The sequence below is a fragment of the Varroa destructor genome, unplaced genomic scaffold, assembly GCF_002443255.2.
Source record: "Varroa destructor unplaced genomic scaffold, Vdes_3.0 BEIS01000003.1, whole genome shotgun sequence".
Lineage (NCBI taxonomy): Eukaryota > Metazoa > Arthropoda > Arachnida > Mesostigmata > Varroidae > Varroa > Varroa destructor.
The window spans coordinates 10,322,749-10,343,528 of NW_019211456.1; the positions used below are offsets into that span (position 1 = coordinate 10,322,749).

At 38.6% G+C, this 20,780-nt stretch overlaps 2 protein-coding genes and 1 long non-coding RNA gene across 6 annotated transcripts in view; 1 reads left to right on the top strand and 2 right to left on the bottom strand.

The window, feature by feature from the left end:
- Window positions 1–8,317, bottom strand: part of LOC111247138 (uncharacterized) — a 106,791-nt gene extending 98,474 nt beyond the window's left edge. Inside the window, exons 1-2 of the mRNA XM_022797725.2 lie at window positions 8,243–8,317; window positions 6,703–6,767 (exon numbers count right to left, since the gene is read on the bottom strand). Of these exons, the coding sequence (XP_022653460.2) occupies window positions 6,703–6,767; window positions 8,243–8,317 (140 nt within the window). The remainder of the gene's footprint in view (window positions 1–6,702; window positions 6,768–8,242) is intronic.
- Window positions 8,318–10,613: 2,296 nt separating this feature from the next.
- Window positions 10,614–12,804, bottom strand: LOC147756504 (uncharacterized). Its single transcript, XR_015324467.1, has 2 exons — window positions 12,667–12,804; window positions 10,614–11,606 (listed from the first exon to the last, which is right to left on the bottom strand). It is a non-coding gene; the product is annotated as an uncharacterized LOC147756504 (long non-coding RNA).
- Window positions 12,805–12,848: 44 nt separating this feature from the next.
- On the top strand, window positions 12,849–16,539 carry Tango11 (transport and golgi organization 11). 4 transcript variants are annotated; one of them, XM_022799199.2, is made up of 5 exons: window positions 12,849–12,970; window positions 13,603–14,064; window positions 14,380–14,552; window positions 14,779–14,927; window positions 15,737–16,539. In XM_022799199.2, exons 2-5 carry the CDS (start codon window positions 13,833–13,835, stop codon window positions 15,855–15,857), a joined length of 675 nt encoding a protein of 224 aa, XP_022654934.1. In that variant the 5' UTR covers window positions 12,849–12,970; window positions 13,603–13,832; the 3' UTR covers window positions 15,858–16,539. The 4 variants fall into 4 exon arrangements, with proteins under 4 accessions (XP_022654934.1, XP_022654935.1, XP_022654932.1 ...); XM_022799200.2 differs by having other exon boundaries at window positions 12,905–13,045; XM_022799197.2 differs by lacking the exon at window positions 12,849–12,970 and adding an exon at window positions 13,067–13,256.
- The last annotated feature ends 4,241 nt before the right edge of the window (window positions 16,540–20,780 follow it).

Sequence of the window (20,780 nt, forward strand, 5' to 3'; positions counted from 1 at the left end):
ATGGCAAAATAGAACCTGTTCCTGCGCTTAGCCTATTCGATTCCTGCGTAAATATCTATGATTGTATTTGTATGTATTTGAAAACAGCGTAAGTACTTCAATTATTGGCAATATCGATTGCAAAGGCTGGAGTAAAACACTTTTTTGGGTCATATATTTTTTTTCTATCTAAACTGTGGTTGCTTTGCACAAACAAAAAAAAGGTAAGTATTTTTAATGCTATTTTGCATTGTTCTGGGGCTGTATTTTTCACATACATGAATACACAAAAAGTAAATAGAAATGTGTTTATCTCGTATACAGTCTGTTAGCTACATGAAACAAAAACATTCAAAAGGCAGTTTTTTTTTTAATAGCTAGGTACAAAAGGCTAATGATAGTTAGCTTATATCGAAGACAAAGATACGTAATACTAATCACACCACATCTAAAGCCAAAAACGCGTTTTTCAACACGAGAAGCCCGCTCCAAGTAGACCAGAGCAACAATCTTCGTTGCAATTAACAAAGGCTGGGTGGAGTAATTTAGAGCTGTGGGGAGCCGTAAATGCGTTCTTGACCAGCTGAAAGACCCACCCAATAGTGGGTTAATACAGGTATGGAGACTAAATTTACAGGTTGTCAAAAAGGCGTTCTCGTTTCACCCTCGTTGACCCGTAATAAGTAGATGGGCCTGTAACACGTGAGGCATAATCTTATCTGCACCGTGACGGACACTTCACAATTCTAATCAAATCCGTGACTGTAAACAGTGTTTTGCACAAATATATATAGTAAATAGTGTTGAAATGAGTATGATCTGTAAGTGAAAAAAGCCCCAATATACCTCAGCTCTTTTAGGATTTACTATTTTTAGACTAAATTGGTATCGCCTTTAATATCTAATTCCTGACACTTACATCAATACGTATTGTACAGAAAAAGAGTGAACGACTTTTCATTCATTCATTACAATATTTGAAAGTTAAAAATTGACTTCGCGGCATCTACGAAGATGAAGAATCTCCCTCAGGTCAGAAAATAATCAGCTGTTTTTGCAGAGATTTACGTATCAAAATCAGCACGCGTATGTAAATATTAACCATAAACTGTAACAAATTAGATCGTCTACATACCTGTTCTACTAACCAGTTAGTAAAGTCCTCGGATAACTAAGTTTTGAACAGAGCCGTTTACCATGAACTTTAAAAATCTCGTCGCTACGTGCGTCGACGATGATACCTGCGTATCACAAATAGAGGTACTATGCGACCATAATTCAACAGTAAACGATTGATCAACGAAGTTTAATACTAACTGAAGTCCTCCGCACGCTAAGCGTATTACATATCGCCCGCTGTGCGTTATCATTCCTGTCCAACTAAACACGAAAAAATTGCCTCGTGCGTCAGCTGTCCTGTCCACAATTGATCACTATTATCATTGCGTTGCTCCTAATCAAGTTTTGTCTGAATTGCGTACGCTCCATGGACCATTACGAGTAACCTAAAAAAGGGAGCGCCCGATACTAAGATACTACGTGTGGCTAATCGGTCCTTTTCACAGTTCAGTTTAGCCAGTTCAGATCGCCATTGCCTGACGCTGTCGGGCTCGTTGGTTTATTGATCGACTGACTGACTGACTGGCTGGCTAGGCAGAGCATGCTGGCGTTGTTGGTGGTTTATGATGCGTCACCGAGATAAATCAACAACCGTTCTCTTAGCCGCTACTACTGCTGCTACCGTCTCAACGGCTTTCTCAGCGAGGAAGCAGCCGGTCCACACTGGCAGGCCGGGCTATCAGGCCACGCGCTGTGGAGACGGAGAGTAAGCACCAACGGCTCGTATGAAGCCGCAGCAACGGTAGCGGCGGAATGAACCGGCATAGTGAGTATAGTAGTAGTATGCCGATGAAGCATCCACCGCTAAAGCCAGCACTGCGTTTAAGACCCCACTAAGCAGCCAGAAGAAACATTAGCACTAGTAGCATCGGGATGTTGGTCAGACAGACACAGTAAGAAAAGGAAAGCGCGACTGCTTTAGCAATGAATATATATTGGAGCCATACTCGAATATTATAGATAAATACATTGATCTCGCATAGCTTGAACATACGCAACCGTTCGACCGGTGGCGTGCTCGCCTTGGCTTGCGGGTCATGTCGATTATACGAGCGGTCGAACGCCTATACCAGCAAACAAAGACGACGATGTCGATGATAACAACAACAGTAACAACGATTAGGGACGCCGCACAGGAGTCCGTAGAATCGCTGGAGCTTGAGAATAGGGGTGAAATGATGATGGAATGGTTGCAGGAGGGGGTGTATGCGAAAAGAAATGAATTAACTGTGCTGGGATGTCCTTCATTCCCACGTGTCCTCTCACGTTCGTATGCAAGACATCCCTAGCGATTTACAAGGGACGGGACAAAATTAATATTCCAAATTTTCAAACTGCTGCTACGGTTGTTTTCAGTAACGCATTTTCTGGTCGTTTCTTTCTGTCCAGCAGAAAAACAGTATTCGAATAACTACTACCCAAACGTGCGTTATCCTAAAATAGGCTGCTTAAGGGAACATGTTCATGGGCATGACGCCCCAAAAGAACGTAAAATGCACTGACTTAGGTTATAAAAGCCGCTTGACTAGGTGAGCTGGCCTAAACTGAACAGTGCCAGACATCACACGTTAGACTGAACTAATGTGCAGGCGATTGAAACAAGAAAAAAATAACTCGTTTGAATTGCAACTTACGTATAGTTAGCTCAACGAGCTGGTCAGCATACACAGACTGATAAACCTATGACTAATTTAATATGTATTCGTTGAACTATGAATGGATATTTTTTATACCGTGCCGCAGTCCTAATATAAGACTCTGCTTGAAATACAACTATATGGATTTTGCCAGAATCATCAAGAGCTATTGACACAGCATCGAAGTGCAACCTTTGTTAATCGACACAGATAACTATAATGGGGCTCACGATCTATGTGCCAGCAAACTTTCAACAACAGTAATTGCGTCACGTTGATCACTAAGGTGATTCGAAATTGTGCACATGCTTAAATATTATGAGTTTATCATTTACTTCGAATAAGTTACAAAATGGCGTCAGAGCCGTCCTGTTTTAAACAGAACTATTCATATACATAATGTATAAGATGTGTATTTAACTTTCGAAAAAGTGGGCGAACACAACGCGGAGCTACCCTGGGCTACCTGACAGCCAAATATATCATTGTATGAAAATAATCAAAGAAGACTATTCATGATCGTAATATGCTCTCTCGACGGTACATTTTCCGATAGTGACCAATCATACGTCTAGCAACATTTACGACCAAATCAAATAATATACGAGTTCGTACTCAACATATGTTGCTTCACTAGCTTATCATAAATATTACACATATCACTACAGATCGACTGAATTCATCATTTCATGACAACTATGGTATTGGAACCTTATCATCGCATAATGAATGAGCTGACGAGCAAATTTACAGTACACGAAAAATCATCTCTCGAATTATTAGGTACCTAATGTGTATATGCATGAACGTTATTGTACCCGTACCGCCCGTACTCTTAGTCTACTAGAAAGCTATTAGTCAGAAAATCGCGGGAGTAGCTGAGGCTATCGAGGACTGAGAAGTGAATTCCTGCTTGTAGGAAAACTACAGGAAATACATAACAACGAAAAATAGCGGCAAAGGACAACTTTTGCCCTGAATTTATTGGCCAACTGGTCAAAGCTCCTAGTAAAACGAACGTAAACACCTCTTGAGACTCATACTGCTGCTGCTCATTTTCTTTACGATGGCTATGGTGATTTATTCAGTTGAAGTTCATGGTATTACAATGCTTAGGGGGTACCGGCGACGAAGAACGGGAAACAATGCGCTGTCACCCTCTCCCCCAAGTAGTGCTACGTACACTAGCACGATATAGTGGCAAGCGAGTGAGTGCCCAACACGTTATCGCCTGAGCATCTCCACCCACTGTTTGCATATCGTACATTCATTCAGAGCCATTCAGCAAACGCCTCCCGTAACAGCCTGAATATCTATTTACGGTGCATCACATTATGATCGTATTATATTTACCACGTTAGCCATCTACTGAATCCATCCTAATCTATTCATGTTTCTTATACTATGACATGACACGACCGTAGGTCGATCATCCACATCAAGGACAGAAAGGCGTTTACCAACCTTCGGACGCAAAACTAGTTTGGCCTTGCCTATTAATCATGTAAATTTTCGTATAGCTGTTTGCAAATTTAGGAAGCTTTAAGGAACCAAACCGTTTATCCGCGCGATCTGCTTACAAACAAGACAATGATACTATCTTAGAATGCACGCTGTACACTTGAAAATTGACCCGCATCTCAGAAAATGGGTCACAGTTACATAGGTACTATACCTGGACTATATGGAAAGTGCATAACGGATTGATCAATGAACATATTGGCAAATGGAAGGATTTTTTATTTGGATGAGATCTCGTCGCTGTAGCAAATTAGACTTAGATATACGCAGCTGCATACAAGGTTGTGCCAAAGCTGATTTTATCCGAGCCTATCTTGCCTATTGATGGCTTGTCTGGCACTGAGAAAGTAGCGTGATATATCCTGATTAACAATTAGACAACTACATCACTCTACTTTTTATTTTGGTTGCTCGTCCATGGAAAATTCACTCTTGGTTGGTCGTTTGCTATCCATTGAAACCATCAGCTTAGTCATGCCGTTCCATACAACGTACGACTCTAGTCAAACTTTATCCAAACCAGCGTTTCGACAATCGAATACTAAGACCGAGCTTAAGGTACAAGCCATTGTGACGAAATATACAGTGTTTTTGGTACAAATACTGAGTAATTGGGCAAGCGTCTATACGTGCAAAGTTTCTCAAGCTAAGCGGTTCTGTAAAAGCAGAAAAAAAAATGTATGTACATACGCGTGCCAAATATGTGACTCTAGTCGCATGCATAACTTAAATCAGTGTTTGCGTTCACTGTTGAAAGTCTAACGAAAAGCATAACCTAAACCTGTCACGGAAGCTTAAGCTGGTGCACTTTTCCTGAAAGGCCAGGAATCACTACTTGTAGCCGTATGACCTGTGTATCGAAAATCATTGTTACTAATTAATGGTTAAAAAATAAAGCATGAACTTTGAACAAACTCATGCACATGTAGTTGTTTAATGAGTCGCAAAACATTGCTCTAATAAGCGCAACTGGTGCAACTATTCTGCATGATGTCCACTTGGGCAAATTTATGAGATTGGTGCCCCGACCTTCATCCTCTATAATCATACAATTATTTAACGTGAGTATCCAACAACTTCATTTAAGAACAGTATGAAGTAACAATAATATAGTAGATAATAACATCTGATCGCGTTTATCCAACAACAGTAACGTGAGTATTTCAGCGAAAGTTGCCATTCTGTTGACGTTACACGTGACATATTTCACCCAGGTCGTGGCCACCATAACCAACAGATATATCAACAACAACAGAAACAGTGGCATCGAGAAGATAGAGAGATTACGTACAGAACTACTGGCCATTATCAAAATTTATTTTGTTCTTATTCTGTGTTGTTTCATGCACGCGTTCATTGTGCCAACTTGACGGGTCGACGAGTTCAACGCCTGAGAGAAAAAGCATCTGCGTGAATATATTGAATTGCTGTTTCATCAATTCGAAGACATAATCCACAGGTTCAAATACTATATATTAATAATATAAAAATCAATGAACCCGGATAGATTAGTTTTACGAGCAAAAATACTTTTTTAGTCCAAGCAGAAATAGATTGACCCACATTGTTTACAATTGATCCAATTGAAAGTATAGCGCATAGCTTAATGATAGCACTGCGTAGCAGTGAAAAGTTCACCACCCCACAAACAGCAAACGTTCGAAAATTCCTTAGATTATTGAACCTTGCATAATCTACCTGTCATGGAATGCACAAATATCAATAAAGAAACATTGCGTCTCGCTGACAATGTACTACTAATAGATCACTAAATATGCTAACTGCTATTTTCAGAGCGAACGAAGTTTGTGTGTTTATCAGTATGTCTATTTATAGATATATAATACTTTGAGAGGTGACGCTTGTGAGAGTTAGTATGTTTATGTTTTCTTGTAGAGAAAGGAAAATTGCCAACTGCCAAAGTCTTATCAGAGCGATCAAATGAATGCTGTATTATTTTACAGTCAGAATTAGGTAATTTGCGACCCGACCGAAAGTTTCCCCCACTCTGTCAAATCTTTAGTAAGCAGTGGGCAATTGTCCGGACTGGGTTTGTTATCGGTGGAATGTAACTTCTGATTGAAGGGCGTTGAAAATTCTATCAGCGTGCCGTTGCATGCTCAGATGGTAAGCAGTATATAACATAACAGCAGATCTTGACTCCAAGCAACCAGTCATAATCATTTCCCTATCCATTAGCGATGTTCCCATATGACTACAAGAAATCTGAATATCAGATCACGAATCTACATATCGATCGTTATTATCTAACAGAATGCTGCGAGGATTTTTTATTGAGAGAAGGTCGAAAACAACGACTTTTAGGCTTGCTCTGTATACGGATCATTATTAGCGTAAGCGCTTACGACTATGCTCGTACGCTTGACTCTAAACACTAGGAATACACCTGTTTATAAACGACTGGGGTAATTCTGCTGACACTCACCGAACTGCCCGAGGACGTGTTCGTCCATCTTCGGGTTCCAGCAGGCGGCTGTGGGGATCCTCATTCTGCTTTGTTCAGCTTAAGTATAAACGAACAGTAACACCAGACGACAGGGTTCTGGGAGGAAAGTCTATTTGAAGTTGAACTATTAATTCACGCAAACGCATGCACATAATATTTCACACTGCAACGTTATGATCCTCTATGAAAGCTCGCCTGGCACGAGGAAATGCAAATCATGCTGCAACTTTGTATCCAGCAAATATCCGAAAGCACGAATCACACATCAATGCAAACTCGAATTTTATCAAACGTTCTCCCAACAACCTGATGATTGTTGGTATCCGTTAAAATATCCGACTAAGACAGTTTTTTGGAACTTGTATTACTTGTGTCAACACCACTTTGCCTCCATTGTGTCCGCTACCATCGTTGGCACTGAGTCAACACAGCGCGTGCTCGAAATCTAGAAACAATAGTTTCTTCGAGTTATGACCTCGGTGGTGCCTCTTTTGAACTTGCCACGAAACTCGGGCTTTGTAATCAGACACAAGCCTAGCCGGTAATTGTGTTATCACTTCCAGTTATAACGGCTTGTACACGCCCCAGTATCATCTCCGGATTCCATCCTGCTCTCACGAAGTGAATTATCAAAGCCGTCATCTGCTCAGTCATATTCGGAAAATGTTTCCGATTATTATATGGTTGCGCTTTTTGACTACGTTTGTACTTGTTGTGGTGGCAATTACAATTCTTGATTAGCATCTAAAAATCACAATATAGCTTCTTTACTTTTCATGCCACTCGGAGCGCTCTTATTCGTTGTACTCTACTAATTTCGTAATTGCTGAAGCAATGAACCCGATGGTTAGAGAAGCAGGTTTAGGAACGACCCTGTATGAGGGTGTACTCCGACATCGGCGGCACGCTTTGCTCAGGAATCCATCGCGCTAGCTATTTGCCCCTTCCTGAGTCTCCTGCAGCGGCCCCTAGCGGATGGTAATGTCCCTTGTAGTCCACTCTAAGAAGCTGAGGGGAACCGCTTCGGTCCATAAGCTACTTCTACACGCATTCTCGAACACAACATAACAGTCCGCTAAGGTGGAGGCAAACTTATTTCATAGGCGACACGGGCGTTACAAAAAAATTAGAATGACGCTTCAATTCATATCATTGTCGAGAACATTCATCACTTTTTCAACGAAAAAAAAGCGACCAAAAAGTTGCTTGATAGAGATACATCTATCCAGCAAATAGGTAACACCATCTGACTTCACTGAGAACCACTACAGCAGCAGCAGCTGTAACAAAATTGACCACTACTGCCATAGCCACCTAGAACTAATAACAAAGCGGACATCCACCGGCCGGCGCCTACCAGACTAATCGGCCTACTGAGCACCAGTAGCGACGAAGCTTTCTTTCTCGCTCGCTGTGTATTGCCGTTGTTGTGTCAGTGATGGCAGTACTGTCATGACGGTAGCATAGTTTTAATAATAGAAAAATATTTTTACCGTCGTGATCGCCATCACTACCGTACCACCAGCGACAGCATTACCGTCAGCATTCGTTCCTCGCTCCTTCCTGGCAGAGTGCCGCCGCCGGGTCGTTGCATCCTTCGCCGCAGCTTCCTTTTCTACGACAAAACATCTGGTCGCTGGCGACCAATGCAGGAGAGGGTAGAACTGGGCGAGGATGCGGATGCTCTAACTGTGCGTGCCCATGTCTTCATGGCTGGGTCTCCAGGTATCTGGTGTTGTTGTCGCGGCCAAAAAGCGCATGTGGCGGCATCTAGCGATAGGTGGTCGAGATATTAAATATCTTTAAAAACGCGCTAGACGAAAAAGAAAAATGGAGGATAAGGCAAAATACGTCGCTGTTGTCATAGCCATTTTGATGGTGGTAGTGGTCGACACATTAACGAAAAAGGGAAAGAACAATCATAAAACTGTATGTTATTAGCAGTGATTGTGTAATGCGTAAAGGAAAAAGTGATTCATAAAGAAGAAAAGCAAATGCTTGGGGTTGCGTTTCTTTTTGCGCAATATGGGAGTAATAGTTTTATCAAGAAGCTTCCACTATTACAACTTTAATACATTTCAATATTTACGTCGTGCCTTCTATGTACAACAATGCATTTTGTTATCAAAATCATTAGTAAAAAGGTTGATTTCTTTCGGATCTTGGATTATTATCATTGTCGTAGTCGGACACGCATTGACTTAGTGTATGCTTGAACTGTTTTACGAAAACCAACAAAAAATACATTACGTTAGATGATGTACCACATCAATGCTGCGATGCAATTGTGTAGTAGATTGCTGTACAATAGATTATCATTTACTGTCCTGTAATTGGATCGCTGTAATGCTCATACTAAATGTATATGAGTCGTTGCAACCGACGAATATCGACCCTGGATTCTACCTTCAATAATTCTATTCTATTAAAACCATCGCCTATTAATTCTAATAGAAATTAGTTCTTTCATTATTTATATGAATACGTTTTAAGTTAAAACTTATACGCGTGCGCAGCTGCGGATAAGCGTCATCTACTTACTAAAGGATTTTTTGATATTTAAAGAAAAGCCGATTTGTAATGGAGACAGATGTAGCTAGCACGAAACTACCCTTTGAACGGATCGTGTAATACAATCCGATAGAGAAAACTTTAATCTCGAGTAGAATGAACTTTGTCTCTATAATAATTTTCTCACCGACATTTATAGAGAAGGATAACCCTCAGTAACTAACTGCCTTTCTAACTAAGCGGCTGCTCAGACAGCACCGTGCGTAGTAAGTGGACTACACCCAAGTCGGCACTAACATCGCAAGCTGAGAACTATACAACTGAGTGCCGAACTTTGAACAGTGCACCCTTCAGCAGCAGCACTCTTAGAATAATTGGGAAATATAGTCACTCCCATGAGTTTCAACAAAGCAGATAAAAACCCAGCACCTTTATTTGAGCTCAACTAGCAGACGCTTTTGTTTGTGTTAGCATATGTGTGCCTGGAAGCACGCGTAAAATGTACGCAGAATATAGGTGTATACAGAACATATTCTTTAGGGTTGGATAACTGGACTGGGTTGGATAAGGAGTTTTGACAATCGAACACTGCAATTCAATGATCGCTGTGTTACGTTTCGATATCTAAGCTGTAACAACCGACTGACCCATTCCGATGTAAGAATTCATTCAGATTCAGAATACAAGAGGAGCATATATGTTATATAAAAAAAAAAAAAAAAAAATATATATATATATATATATATATATATACATATATATATATATAGGTATATAAATAAATAAACAAATACATTTAAAAAAAAGTCTAAATACAAATAGATCGAGTGTACAGTATATAAATACTATGACACAGATTATGATTATAGATGCTAAGCTAGTTGTTTTGTTAATCCTTGTTTAAATACAAAGAAACAGATGCTCACGAGAAGCTGAAAGCTGCCGGAAATAAAGCCTAGATTTTGCAGAAATCAGTACTTTGTCATTCTTCTTACACTTCTGAGAAGCCAAGCACTAAGTGTGGCCGCGTATTTCTTGAGCTAGCTGTACAAATGAAGTTGTAATTGTCAAATGAGGAATTCTTGCGACAGTTGTTATAGACGGGCCTTACCTGCTCTACCATCATTGCATAAGTATGAGAGATCATGTTAATTAGGTGATTGTTAGCGACTAAAGTGCGACCTTTTATCGCAGGATACAGTATAGAAATTTCAAGGTGGATATCTAATGCTGACAAACGGAGCCCCTATGTGTACTGTAATCATTTTTAAACTTTGTATGAAATATGCTTACAAATCTCAAAAGACCCAAACATAAACCTCTGATCGAAGTGTTTTTGATTAGACACAAAATAGTAAGTAAATAACGACGAAGGCACGCAAGAACACTTACACTCGTTTATTTATTAAATAACAGTTTCCTATGCATAGAAGTCAAAATTGTTTGAGAGGATTTTTTGAAAGCCAAACTTAACTTGGGTATATGTCTAGACAAACTCTTTTAAATATACACCATCAACAAGCACATTTTAATTGATGATTGTTACCGAAGTTAGAGGAAATAATTCTGCGATAATTCTTTTGAGTTTTACTGGATTAGAAATCTACGTATATACGAATGGAAGTTACCAACGGTTTCACATTGGAAAGCGACCCCTGAGTATTACCCACTTTTGAGTTTTAAATTGCCGCAATAACAAATGGTGATTATATTCAATTATCTTAAGCCTGTAGTAATACAAGATCAAACAGGATCACTCTACCGTTATAGTTTCACCGAGAATGTGTCTTAGGACGACGCCATGTCCTGTATCACGAACGTCTCGTATTTGCAGCATAAAGGAATTCAATGGCGAGAGGTGATCGAAGCATCATGATCCCGAGAAGACACGGAAATATAGGGATTTGGCGAATCGAGATAATTTTTCCAAACATATAGTTCAGGGGTTCTTAAACTGTCGATTTTTTCTTAGTGATTAAATCTTTGGTTGACTTTTCAGGCAACGATGATGCTAAACTCAGTTCTTTGCTAGCCTTCATAATTTATTGCTTAGGCTTTTTATAGGAAGGATGCGTGTCCTGTTAACTATGCAATTAGTTTATTTTGCTTAACAAAACAACAACGGTTTTACTCATTCCACTGCGGTAAATAGAGCTCTAAGCGCATAAAAAACTTACGACAGTTGGGCACATAGAGACGCTCACACCCCTTAAAGTCTTTGACAGACTTATTGCAAAGGTAGAAGTAACGGTTTGTACGTAGAAGTAACGGGTCATAGGTTTAGCTTATGTTGTTGTAGATACGGCTCGTAATATCAAGATCATTCGTTCGTTCTTTATCATCGCATGCTCGTCCAGTTGCTCCATGCCTACCTAGAACAACCGCACGCATCAAATTCAGTGTGTGTTCTACTGTCAGCTGCGACTAAAAATGTCTTCCGTAGTGAAACTGTAGATTTTCATTTCAATACTAAATGATAACGGGTATGTAAAGCATGTCTATCTTAGCCCAAGTTTTCCCCAACAAAAAGCCCTGCACGACGTGTTTCAAGCCCTGAGTAAGCCGGTAGCCCATCTAACGGTTTAGAAGTTTTTTACGTTCATAGTATTTTACGCTCATTTTACGCTCGTAGTAGTAGTCGATATGCACGATATTCCCCTCCAAATCAAGCATGGCAAAGTATTACATCCCACTATTAGAGCATATTCAAGTTGTTCGACCCTTCTTTTGGAAAGAATTGTACTTCTTTTGTATTATCTATTTTGCCTATTTAATCTTAATTGTGATTGCCAAAAAAGAAGAGCAGAAAGCGGCAATGTTGGTGAAGCGGATTTTCTCAAGCCATCGTACATTGGAAAAAACCCTATCTACTACCACATATCATACTCGTTAACATCAAGCCGGTCAATTGATTTGATTTGCTTAGTTTTGAACGCGCTCTAATCTTCACAAATAGCCAACGGTTCGCACATGTTGCATACATGTTTGTTTGCGAATTTTAACGTTTGAGCACCATTCGCATGTTAAATTGAGCCAAAACTCGATTGGAACCTTGCAGCATTCATGTTACAATACCTCACCGTTCATTCAATCGTGTACAATGTACATTATATTAAGTTTTAACAATATAATCAAACGATTGTACTTCACTTATGGAAAAAAATTGCATCCGCTTTTGTGGACGCTTGAACACTAGCGTATGCTACTGTAGAAATCGTTATATTAGAATCAGTTGGATCTGCCATACCGTTTCATCAGTTTATTTTCATTTAAAAATATAATTTGCAACTTTGTAATCATTCAAACGTATTCTATTATAAACCAAAACATTGATTTCGATGTAAAGAGTCCAAGTTGGTTGGACAATCCGCCCGTTTTCAACCTTAAATGCAACACATTTTTCTATTAAGATTCCTACTCATTTTACTGTACCTTTGAACGGGATAGATTTGCACTTAGTTTAAAATCTAGATTCGATAGCTAGATCAAAGTTAACACTTCGCGCACGTTTTTCTTTAATTGTCGCGAATGCTTTTGTCTGTCTTGTTATTGATTACCGGTGGATCACAGTGTCGTCTGCTTTGCCAAAATCGATCATAACTGAATTTCATTTTACCGCAGACTCCATGACGTTTGCATTCTGGAAAGACAAGATTACACTTCAGGCGGTTGTGGCGCCTTAAAAATGAAACGTTTTTACAATAAGTCATGCATAATCTGCACTTCACCGACAAAGGTTCGACACGCTTTCCGCATATTAGTGCTTTGCTGGGTTTCGAAATTCTGAGCACTGTTTTGTAGTGCGTGTGAGGTGAGCGGTACTGCGTTTGCCGTCCAGTATCTATAGTATTCCTTGAAGTATTATTGTTTTTGTAGAAAGTGGGATTTTTGGTGACGGTGGGAACGTTGTTTGTTGACGATGATGATGATGGAACTGTTCCGAGGCTGGCAGGTAGTGAAACGGATTCACCTCAGATGTTTTGAAGGCTGAAAAAGTGTTTTTGACTCCCTCGCGTTTGCTGGTGAGTTGATAGCTGGCGTCTCTTCATCGAATCTGATAAGCTTTCCACTTTCGTTTTTTGTACTCCGTTTCAACGTCAAATTCGATGGAATGTTCAGGCGTTCATGCACTTACTAATTTACACAAACAGAGTATCAACTAGCTGCGGACATTTCCTCTCCTTTTGTGACGCAACTTAACAGTTTCATCATCGTCTGGGGTTAAAATGTTCTGCTATGTCAGTAACTATATTCAGGTGCAATAAAATACAGTCTATATTTAAGTTTTATTTTGTCACAGTATAAAAAAATACGATCGCTGTGCTATACTCACGCTGGCTTTTGTTCTAATATTATATTGTGTTGCAGCTCTGTCACATTACAGCCAGATACGGTGAAGTTCTGTAGGATAACGGCGAATCCATGTTATTTGCGTAATTAACAATTAGTCTACTTATACTCGCCGTGAGAAAGTAGACTTGAAGGAGTGATCGTTTCGAGGACCCTTGAGGTGAATAGGAAAGGGATTGGTCCAGGTGTTTCTTATCGATAAGCAAAACAACACGACTTAATAAAAAAACGTTTAGCGGGACGTGCAAATGGAGTCCTCAGCACATAATGGAATTTCGTCAGAAGGTGTTGGTAATGGAACAGGGCAAGAATATGATTCAAACTTTACACAGGAGATATCTAACAAAATGCGGGTTCCGCAGCGAATTTCCGTTGTCGATCCTGACTACGCTATGAAGCCGGTCGAGACTATTGGTGAGCCACACCTTCAACGGCCAGAGAAATCTTTGGTGATGACCGTACCAGATCGAATACTTATCGGTAAGTATTAATCGCAACGCGTTGTGATGGTGTTGTTGTAATGGCACGAGCTACACGAAGTAGCACGACCAGATCTTCTTAATACAAAGATTGTATGGGGGCCCAATATTCAAAAATATTTAATGCTTGTTATAATGTTCGTTGTAGAAGTTTTTCGAAAAATTCAACAAAAATTGTGGTATAAATTGTAAATGTACATAACCTTCTGTAAATTTCGGTAAGGTAAAAGAAGTACGATTAAGTAGTACTACCTTGTTCTGATCGAATAATTGTTATCGTAATCTTACACGAGCTATGTTTGTCCGTCTATTACAGGGGAGGGAGGACGTCATGTGCCTGGGCGGGATCCTCTTCCAGAAGCCAAATTCGAGCGAAACGTTCTTGATTTTCAAGAACCCATCCAGTTAGAGGCTCCACCCAGGACACTAACACTGGATCAGCACAAGTTTCCTTCACTCGGCGAAAATGCAAGCGGTAACCAAAAAAAGGTGCAATGTTTAAGAATAGTGCTTCACTCATTACCTTTTTTAGCGAGGGCTATTTACTATATAAAAGGATTAGTAATCTGTTCATGTTTAATACGTATATTTCGTATGATCAGTTGGCACGGCTAGACAAGCTGCCAATAACAGCTAACTTGTGTAACCGATGTGGAAAATAAACGAATTCATTTTAATATTGTCTTGATCTCTATGACTGATTAATTGAGGCTAGGTGAAATTTGAGGAATCGGTGAACAATTTGTCATCACTGGATGATCTTGAAGACGAAAAGCTAAACAGCTCACTCGTGGGGACCCCGCCAGGAGATATTTCACGAGATGACATCTCCTCTCTGCAAAAACAATTGAGAGACACACGAAGGTATTTTCATATTTATGATACGACCATTGTTAGCTAGTGTAGTAGTCATTTTTTTAAAATAGCTAATTATAGTCTTTGAAGATGCCAATTTTTGCCGTTTATCGGTGTGTTGAAAGCAAAAACTTCATTTGTAAAATGATGGTGCCATTATTACGTTTGTCTTTTATTTAGCTCGTAAAAACGTGTTACTGTTTTTCATAGTTTCAGTTTTAGTAACTATTGTTTTAAACCGCTCTACTAGACCTACTACTACTAACCCCGTAAGACAGCATAACTCAAAAAGAAAACGGTGTACTGCAACTTACTTTTTTGCATGAATCAAACGATAAAGATGCAAAAATACCTTTTAACTCTCAAAAAATCATATTATATTATGTGATTCCATTATTCTGTGAAATATGTATGGGTTACAATAAATATATGCTAAGCATATATAATTCGATAACTTGCAGGAAATGGTTTAAAATCTAGCTTCATTGATGATCTCAAACATTGGAAGAAATTCATGTATTTGATCTGTGGTTATTAATTATGATATATTTAATATTACTTCAGTAAGATCGAAAGACAGGTGGATACTATTTTCCATTTTCAACGTAGACTGTTATTGATCGTAACTAGAGCATCTAAAGTTATTTTACTATCCTATCTGTTAATTTGTGTGTAACTGGAGAAGAGTGCTAGTTTTACTACGCCCATGATTTTTAAAGGAAATATTATCGAGAATTTACTTCGACTACCACATCCAAATTAGGACATATAATATGTGTAATAGCTAATGATTTCTCTGATTTAATTTTTCCTTTCAGGCGTTTGAGTGTATTGGAGGCTGAAAATCGTGAGCGTCAGCAACGGGAAGTCGCATTTTGCTCCTTTGCTCTATTTTACTTCGTACTCAAAGGAGTTCTCTGGATGAATCGAAATTGGTAGAAGGCTCCAATGGCACAAAATACTGCACCATTGTATTCACATCGATAATAATAGTAACAGTACCGACAAAAAAATCGTCAGATCTTCGTTGTAAAAAACAAACTATCCTGACTCCATGCCTATAAAAAAGCCAGGTGTTTAAAGCGAGTCTATTTAGCTCCAGATATTAAACATAGCCAGCTAGCTTTAAATGCGTACCGATGAAAGATAGGTGCACGCAAGAGAGATGAAAACGGAAGAAAGGAGAAATATATCTAAAACTAAACTGGTATACGACAAACTGAAAGCGCGGCCATTTGCGTCCTGTTTTGTGGAAGGTGTACACTGGTAGATTCAGAAAAAAAGTGATTATGATTCGTAGAACACGTCTGCTGTGAAGTACATATAGGAGATTCCCAAGGCTTGGCAAAGAAAGGCTTTTCTATAAAAAAAAAAGTTGTAGGAAAAACATTATAGAACAATTCATACTGTTTGACTTATAAATTGTCGGAATTTTAAGGAATCGGGCTTGGACGATGTTGAACAGAAAAGACAGCCCAGCGGACAGAAGATATAATAATTATGCTTAGTATGCATGTTAAACATATGTCAGTTAAATTTTCATTATATAGCGCACTACTAAGGAAAGTGTTAAAAAACTTCAGTTGAGGCTAGCCTAAATAAATTGTCAATATATAAGAAAGGACGGTAGTATTTGTTTGTCCATAATGGGAAAACTTATTTAATCTGCTAAGTCCAACATTTTTAGTAACGAATCCATCGCATTCATTAAAGAGCTCATCCGTGCATCAAATGGGATGCATGTTAGAACGCTATGCACAAGAAAAATCTAATAGGTTTCATTTAACGGTATCCGATTAAGACTAGATTGAGGTTATTGTAGAATCGAGTATACCAAAATACGCGTGAAATTTGAGATTTCAGCCAGTACCGAGACCTTCCGTCGTTCTATTGTTTACAATGAACGCGTAAGTCTCATAAGTAGAATTGTCGTTGGTGCAACTACACTAAACCGAAGTCTACCTGAAAATAAAGCTTTTCAGCCATCGGTAAAAATAATTTATAATTGCGATTATTTCCACTTGCTTGAAAATCATTGTAAAAACGGTACACATATTAGAACGCTGAATTAATGCGTTCCAGGTTCCAGATAGTAATTCGAATTGCTTTGAAAGAAGAAACCTGCACATGAATGAGTCGCATGCTTTTTATGTCGAAAAATAAGTGGAAACACATTGCGGGGATCGAGATTTGCCTCTGTAAGAGGCTGGAGTGTTTATTGGTGACAATGATTATTATGGCAATTACACCATAGGTAGAGAATACTTCTGTTAATAAATCGAATGTTGATTATAGATGCGCGCGTGATTATCAAGAGAGTAAGTATAGTATGATAATGAATAAACCGTTTTACCACCTCTTTTTAGAATTTTGGCGATTAAGTTACAAAGAACGAATGAATGTAGATCAATCATAGGCACATCATAAAATCTAAGTCTTTCTCAATATAGGAAACAAAAGACCAAGTTAAAACGAATTCGGCATTTCTATTGATGGCTTTAATCGATTGATTTTTTTTTGCAGCGAACAATAATTAGAATATTGTATTTTGCTGGTATACGAGTATATTTCGCTCGTATCATTAACTTATGGTAAGCGCACCATATAGCTGCACGAAAAAACTTATTTTGCCGCTACCTAAAATCTACCTAAAAAATTTGTTATTAAAAAAATGTGGAAAAATTTTATCGCAAGTAGAAAGGTTAAAGCAAACTAAACTCAATTATAGATGCAAAATAAGTAATTATAGGAGGTCAGAACATCACACTTCTTCGTCGTGCTAGTTCATAAATCAGCAAAAAATGTTATTTGAAAGGGTTGTAAAGGTCGACAGAATACAGAAGGAAACAACGTGAAAGATGTAAATAAAATGCTATTACAATTTAGTCATGCCACAAATGTGCAAATAAGTTGTGTGTAATGATTTTCATGTACCTTGAATCAATAGCTGAGTAAAGCTTAAAAGCTTTGGTTTTGGTTACTTTGAACAAAACTAATTGGATTGCCGAGATGGTAAATCGTTTAAACGAATATGTGCATGGATATGGCCCATGCGGCGAATAAGTTTCCAAGTCGAACGTACGGCGAAAATGAATGTTTCGAACTTTACGCCCCATGCTATCGTCATTAAGCACTGCCACAGGTGGCTAATTCCTATTACGAAATGAAATGAGTTTACGATTGGTTTAAAATTTGGATTATCCCACGTGTCCGAAGGTCTAGTACGTGAACACGTTACCACTGCACCACCGAAGAGATGTTACGTGATGATGCAGAGTAAATAAACGTGAGGTTTGTTACGCCGCATAAATGCCCTTATTACAGCAGCAAACGTACAAACACGCATCTAAAGTTACTTGTGGAACACAAACACGTACATTTTTTTCTTAGATGCGTTTTTCCCATTAAAAAATGATGATTTGGGCTCAATCAGAGAACATATGTTGTTGCAAGTAATTGTTTAGAAATATTACAACCACGGAGTGTCTCGATTTACGTAAATCACCGGAAATTCCTATATCAAAAACGTTTTCGTATGGATCTACGTAAAAGCCAGGATCGCATGGGACCAGCTAGTTTCAATAAGGTTTCCTAGTTCAATTGTTAGCTGCAAAAAATAATTATATTTCAATAGTTTGGATAATCTGAGTCTGTTGCACCATTGAGAATTGCAGTGAAATGAGATCTTTGTATAGAGGTGGACGAGTTTTTACGTACTGGATATTGTATAGTATTAGGTCGTAATACGAATAGAGGTTTTTTTATAACGTTCTCCTTCCTTTTTTACCTCTTCATTGTTAGTTTATAAACCACGCGAATGGGTTCTCTGTTTTTTATGAGTCCAATGTAAACCTTTTGTGCGGTGCATTAACGTTCACTTCAAATTTAGCCCTTAAAAATAGGAAATTCTTTGTGAAAAAGAATTATATTTTTGACACTTACCATATTTCAAATTTCGCCGAGGTCAAGAAGTTGTCGAAGCAAAGTGGGTCATGCATGGTATTAGCTCTAAGCGTAGCGAAATCGCTCGAAAATGATTTGCAAAACTCATTTTGACATAAAACACCCCTCGCCCCAAACTACTATCTGAGATCGATAAGGGACACCTAAAGTTTTTTTCGTCATTTTTCTTCGTCGCCCGCAACATCGTCATCATCGTGTGTAGGGCCAGCGTTAAATACAGAATCATCTGTGTTATTCATCATCCATCAGTTCCAGGCTGGCTTATCACCCGCAGTTCTCGTTGTTCTCAACGCCCTCATGAGCCTCTGTTCCGCCTTCCTTCGATTGCTTCCCATACAATTTCAGAGGACTCATTATTATTTATCGCGTCACTTTTAATGCCTTGATCGTCCCCCAAAGGTTTGTCACATAGTTCGTCCATCATTTCCTTTTTGACAATTGCTTCTTCACCGTCAAATGATCAGTTAAACATAACAGCATCACTTGCTTCAAATTGTTTTTTACGGACTCCATCTGTCGCACAGTACCACCGTGGCGTCTCATCTTTTACTACTTCGTCCTTCTCGATTGAGTCACTGCCTTCGCATGCTTCATGATCCTCGTCTCTGTATTTTTCAGGTTTAACGTCCGATATCACCATTACACATTCCATCATACGGCTGGCTTCTAGCAACAAACGAAAACTGTGCGCGGGTTTAAACCTAGACCACAACGTATTTTTAAAATTATTGTTTGGATAATTACTTTTTTAAAAATAAGGAAAATCCAGTACTGCACACAAGCCGCACAGCACAACTATTTTTTTTTCTCAGCACGACTAAAGCCTTAAATGCCTCATCTTTCATATATTTATGTATAGAGTTTAGTCAAAATTTGCTTAGAATCTTGCTTATCCTGGAGCTTACCCTCTAATATATATTTACCAAATTTTGAAGAAAAGACCATTATTGGATCATAATAAAAATAGTTGTGGCTTATTTTTCATAATTATATATTGCAACTATGGGTATTGGAAGAACCACACTTTGGCATACACTGGAAATAAAAATCCCGATGGTTTTCAGAAAGTTACTTGAAAGCGTAATGAGGCTTTTCAGAGTAACCTTTCTTCCGTCCTCTATTCAAGACTTAGAACTAAATTAAACACGCACCAATTAGCACAGATAAGTCGCGCCGAAGTAAATTATCGCTCAGATCGACCGCTGATGGCAATTCATCATCGCCACAGTCTATATGTCCTTTAAATGAAGAAGGGTTCCAACAGCTTTAGACCAATCTCGTTGCCTCAGGTGCCATAACTTTATTGGATATGCTTCCTGAAGAATGCTATCGTTGCCAGAAGTTCTATTTTCAAGCCCACTGGTTCGAGTGGCGTTAACGACTTATCGAGCCACTCGACCCTCATCACTCAAATCCCTATTTATTTGTTAATCTAAGCATGTATAGAGGTGCCTGCTGATCTGTCTCTTTCTGTCGTGTTATTATTGATTATGATTTTTTTAAACTTAAAATACCAAAAATGTTGAAGATCTAATATTATTAAAATGGAAGTTCGTGAAATCTAGGGCTTTGTTTTACGTTTAGTAAAGCAGAAAAACTTTAAACATAACTCGAAAGGTAGACCATTTTATCTGGTTTTACAATAAAACAACTTATGAACAATGAGTCTGAGAATAAATAGCATACATTTCAATATTGAAGATTTGACTACAAAGTCTATCGCTATCTCTACACCTCTGTGAACATTTAACTATGTTCAACATGAATAAATTTGCTTTCTATAGGATAAATACGTGACTGAATTATTTCCTACTACAGGCAGATCACTGCTCCTGTTTATATATTTTACGTAATTTTCTACTAATTTCACATACAGTGCATTACAGTAACTAAACAAGA

Coding starts and splice junctions, on each gene's coding strand:
- Tango11 (XM_022799199.2), top strand. CDS start 13,833: ATGGAGTCCTCAGCACATAATGGAATTTCGTCAGAAGGTGTTGGTAAT. Junction 14,553..14,778: donor CAAGCGGTAACCAAAAAAAG/GTGCAATGTTTA, acceptor AATTGAGGCTAG/GTGAAATTTGAGGAATCGGT. Junction 14,928..15,736: donor CAATTGAGAGACACACGAAG/GTATTTTCATAT, acceptor TTTTCCTTTCAG/GCGTTTGAGTGTATTGGAGG.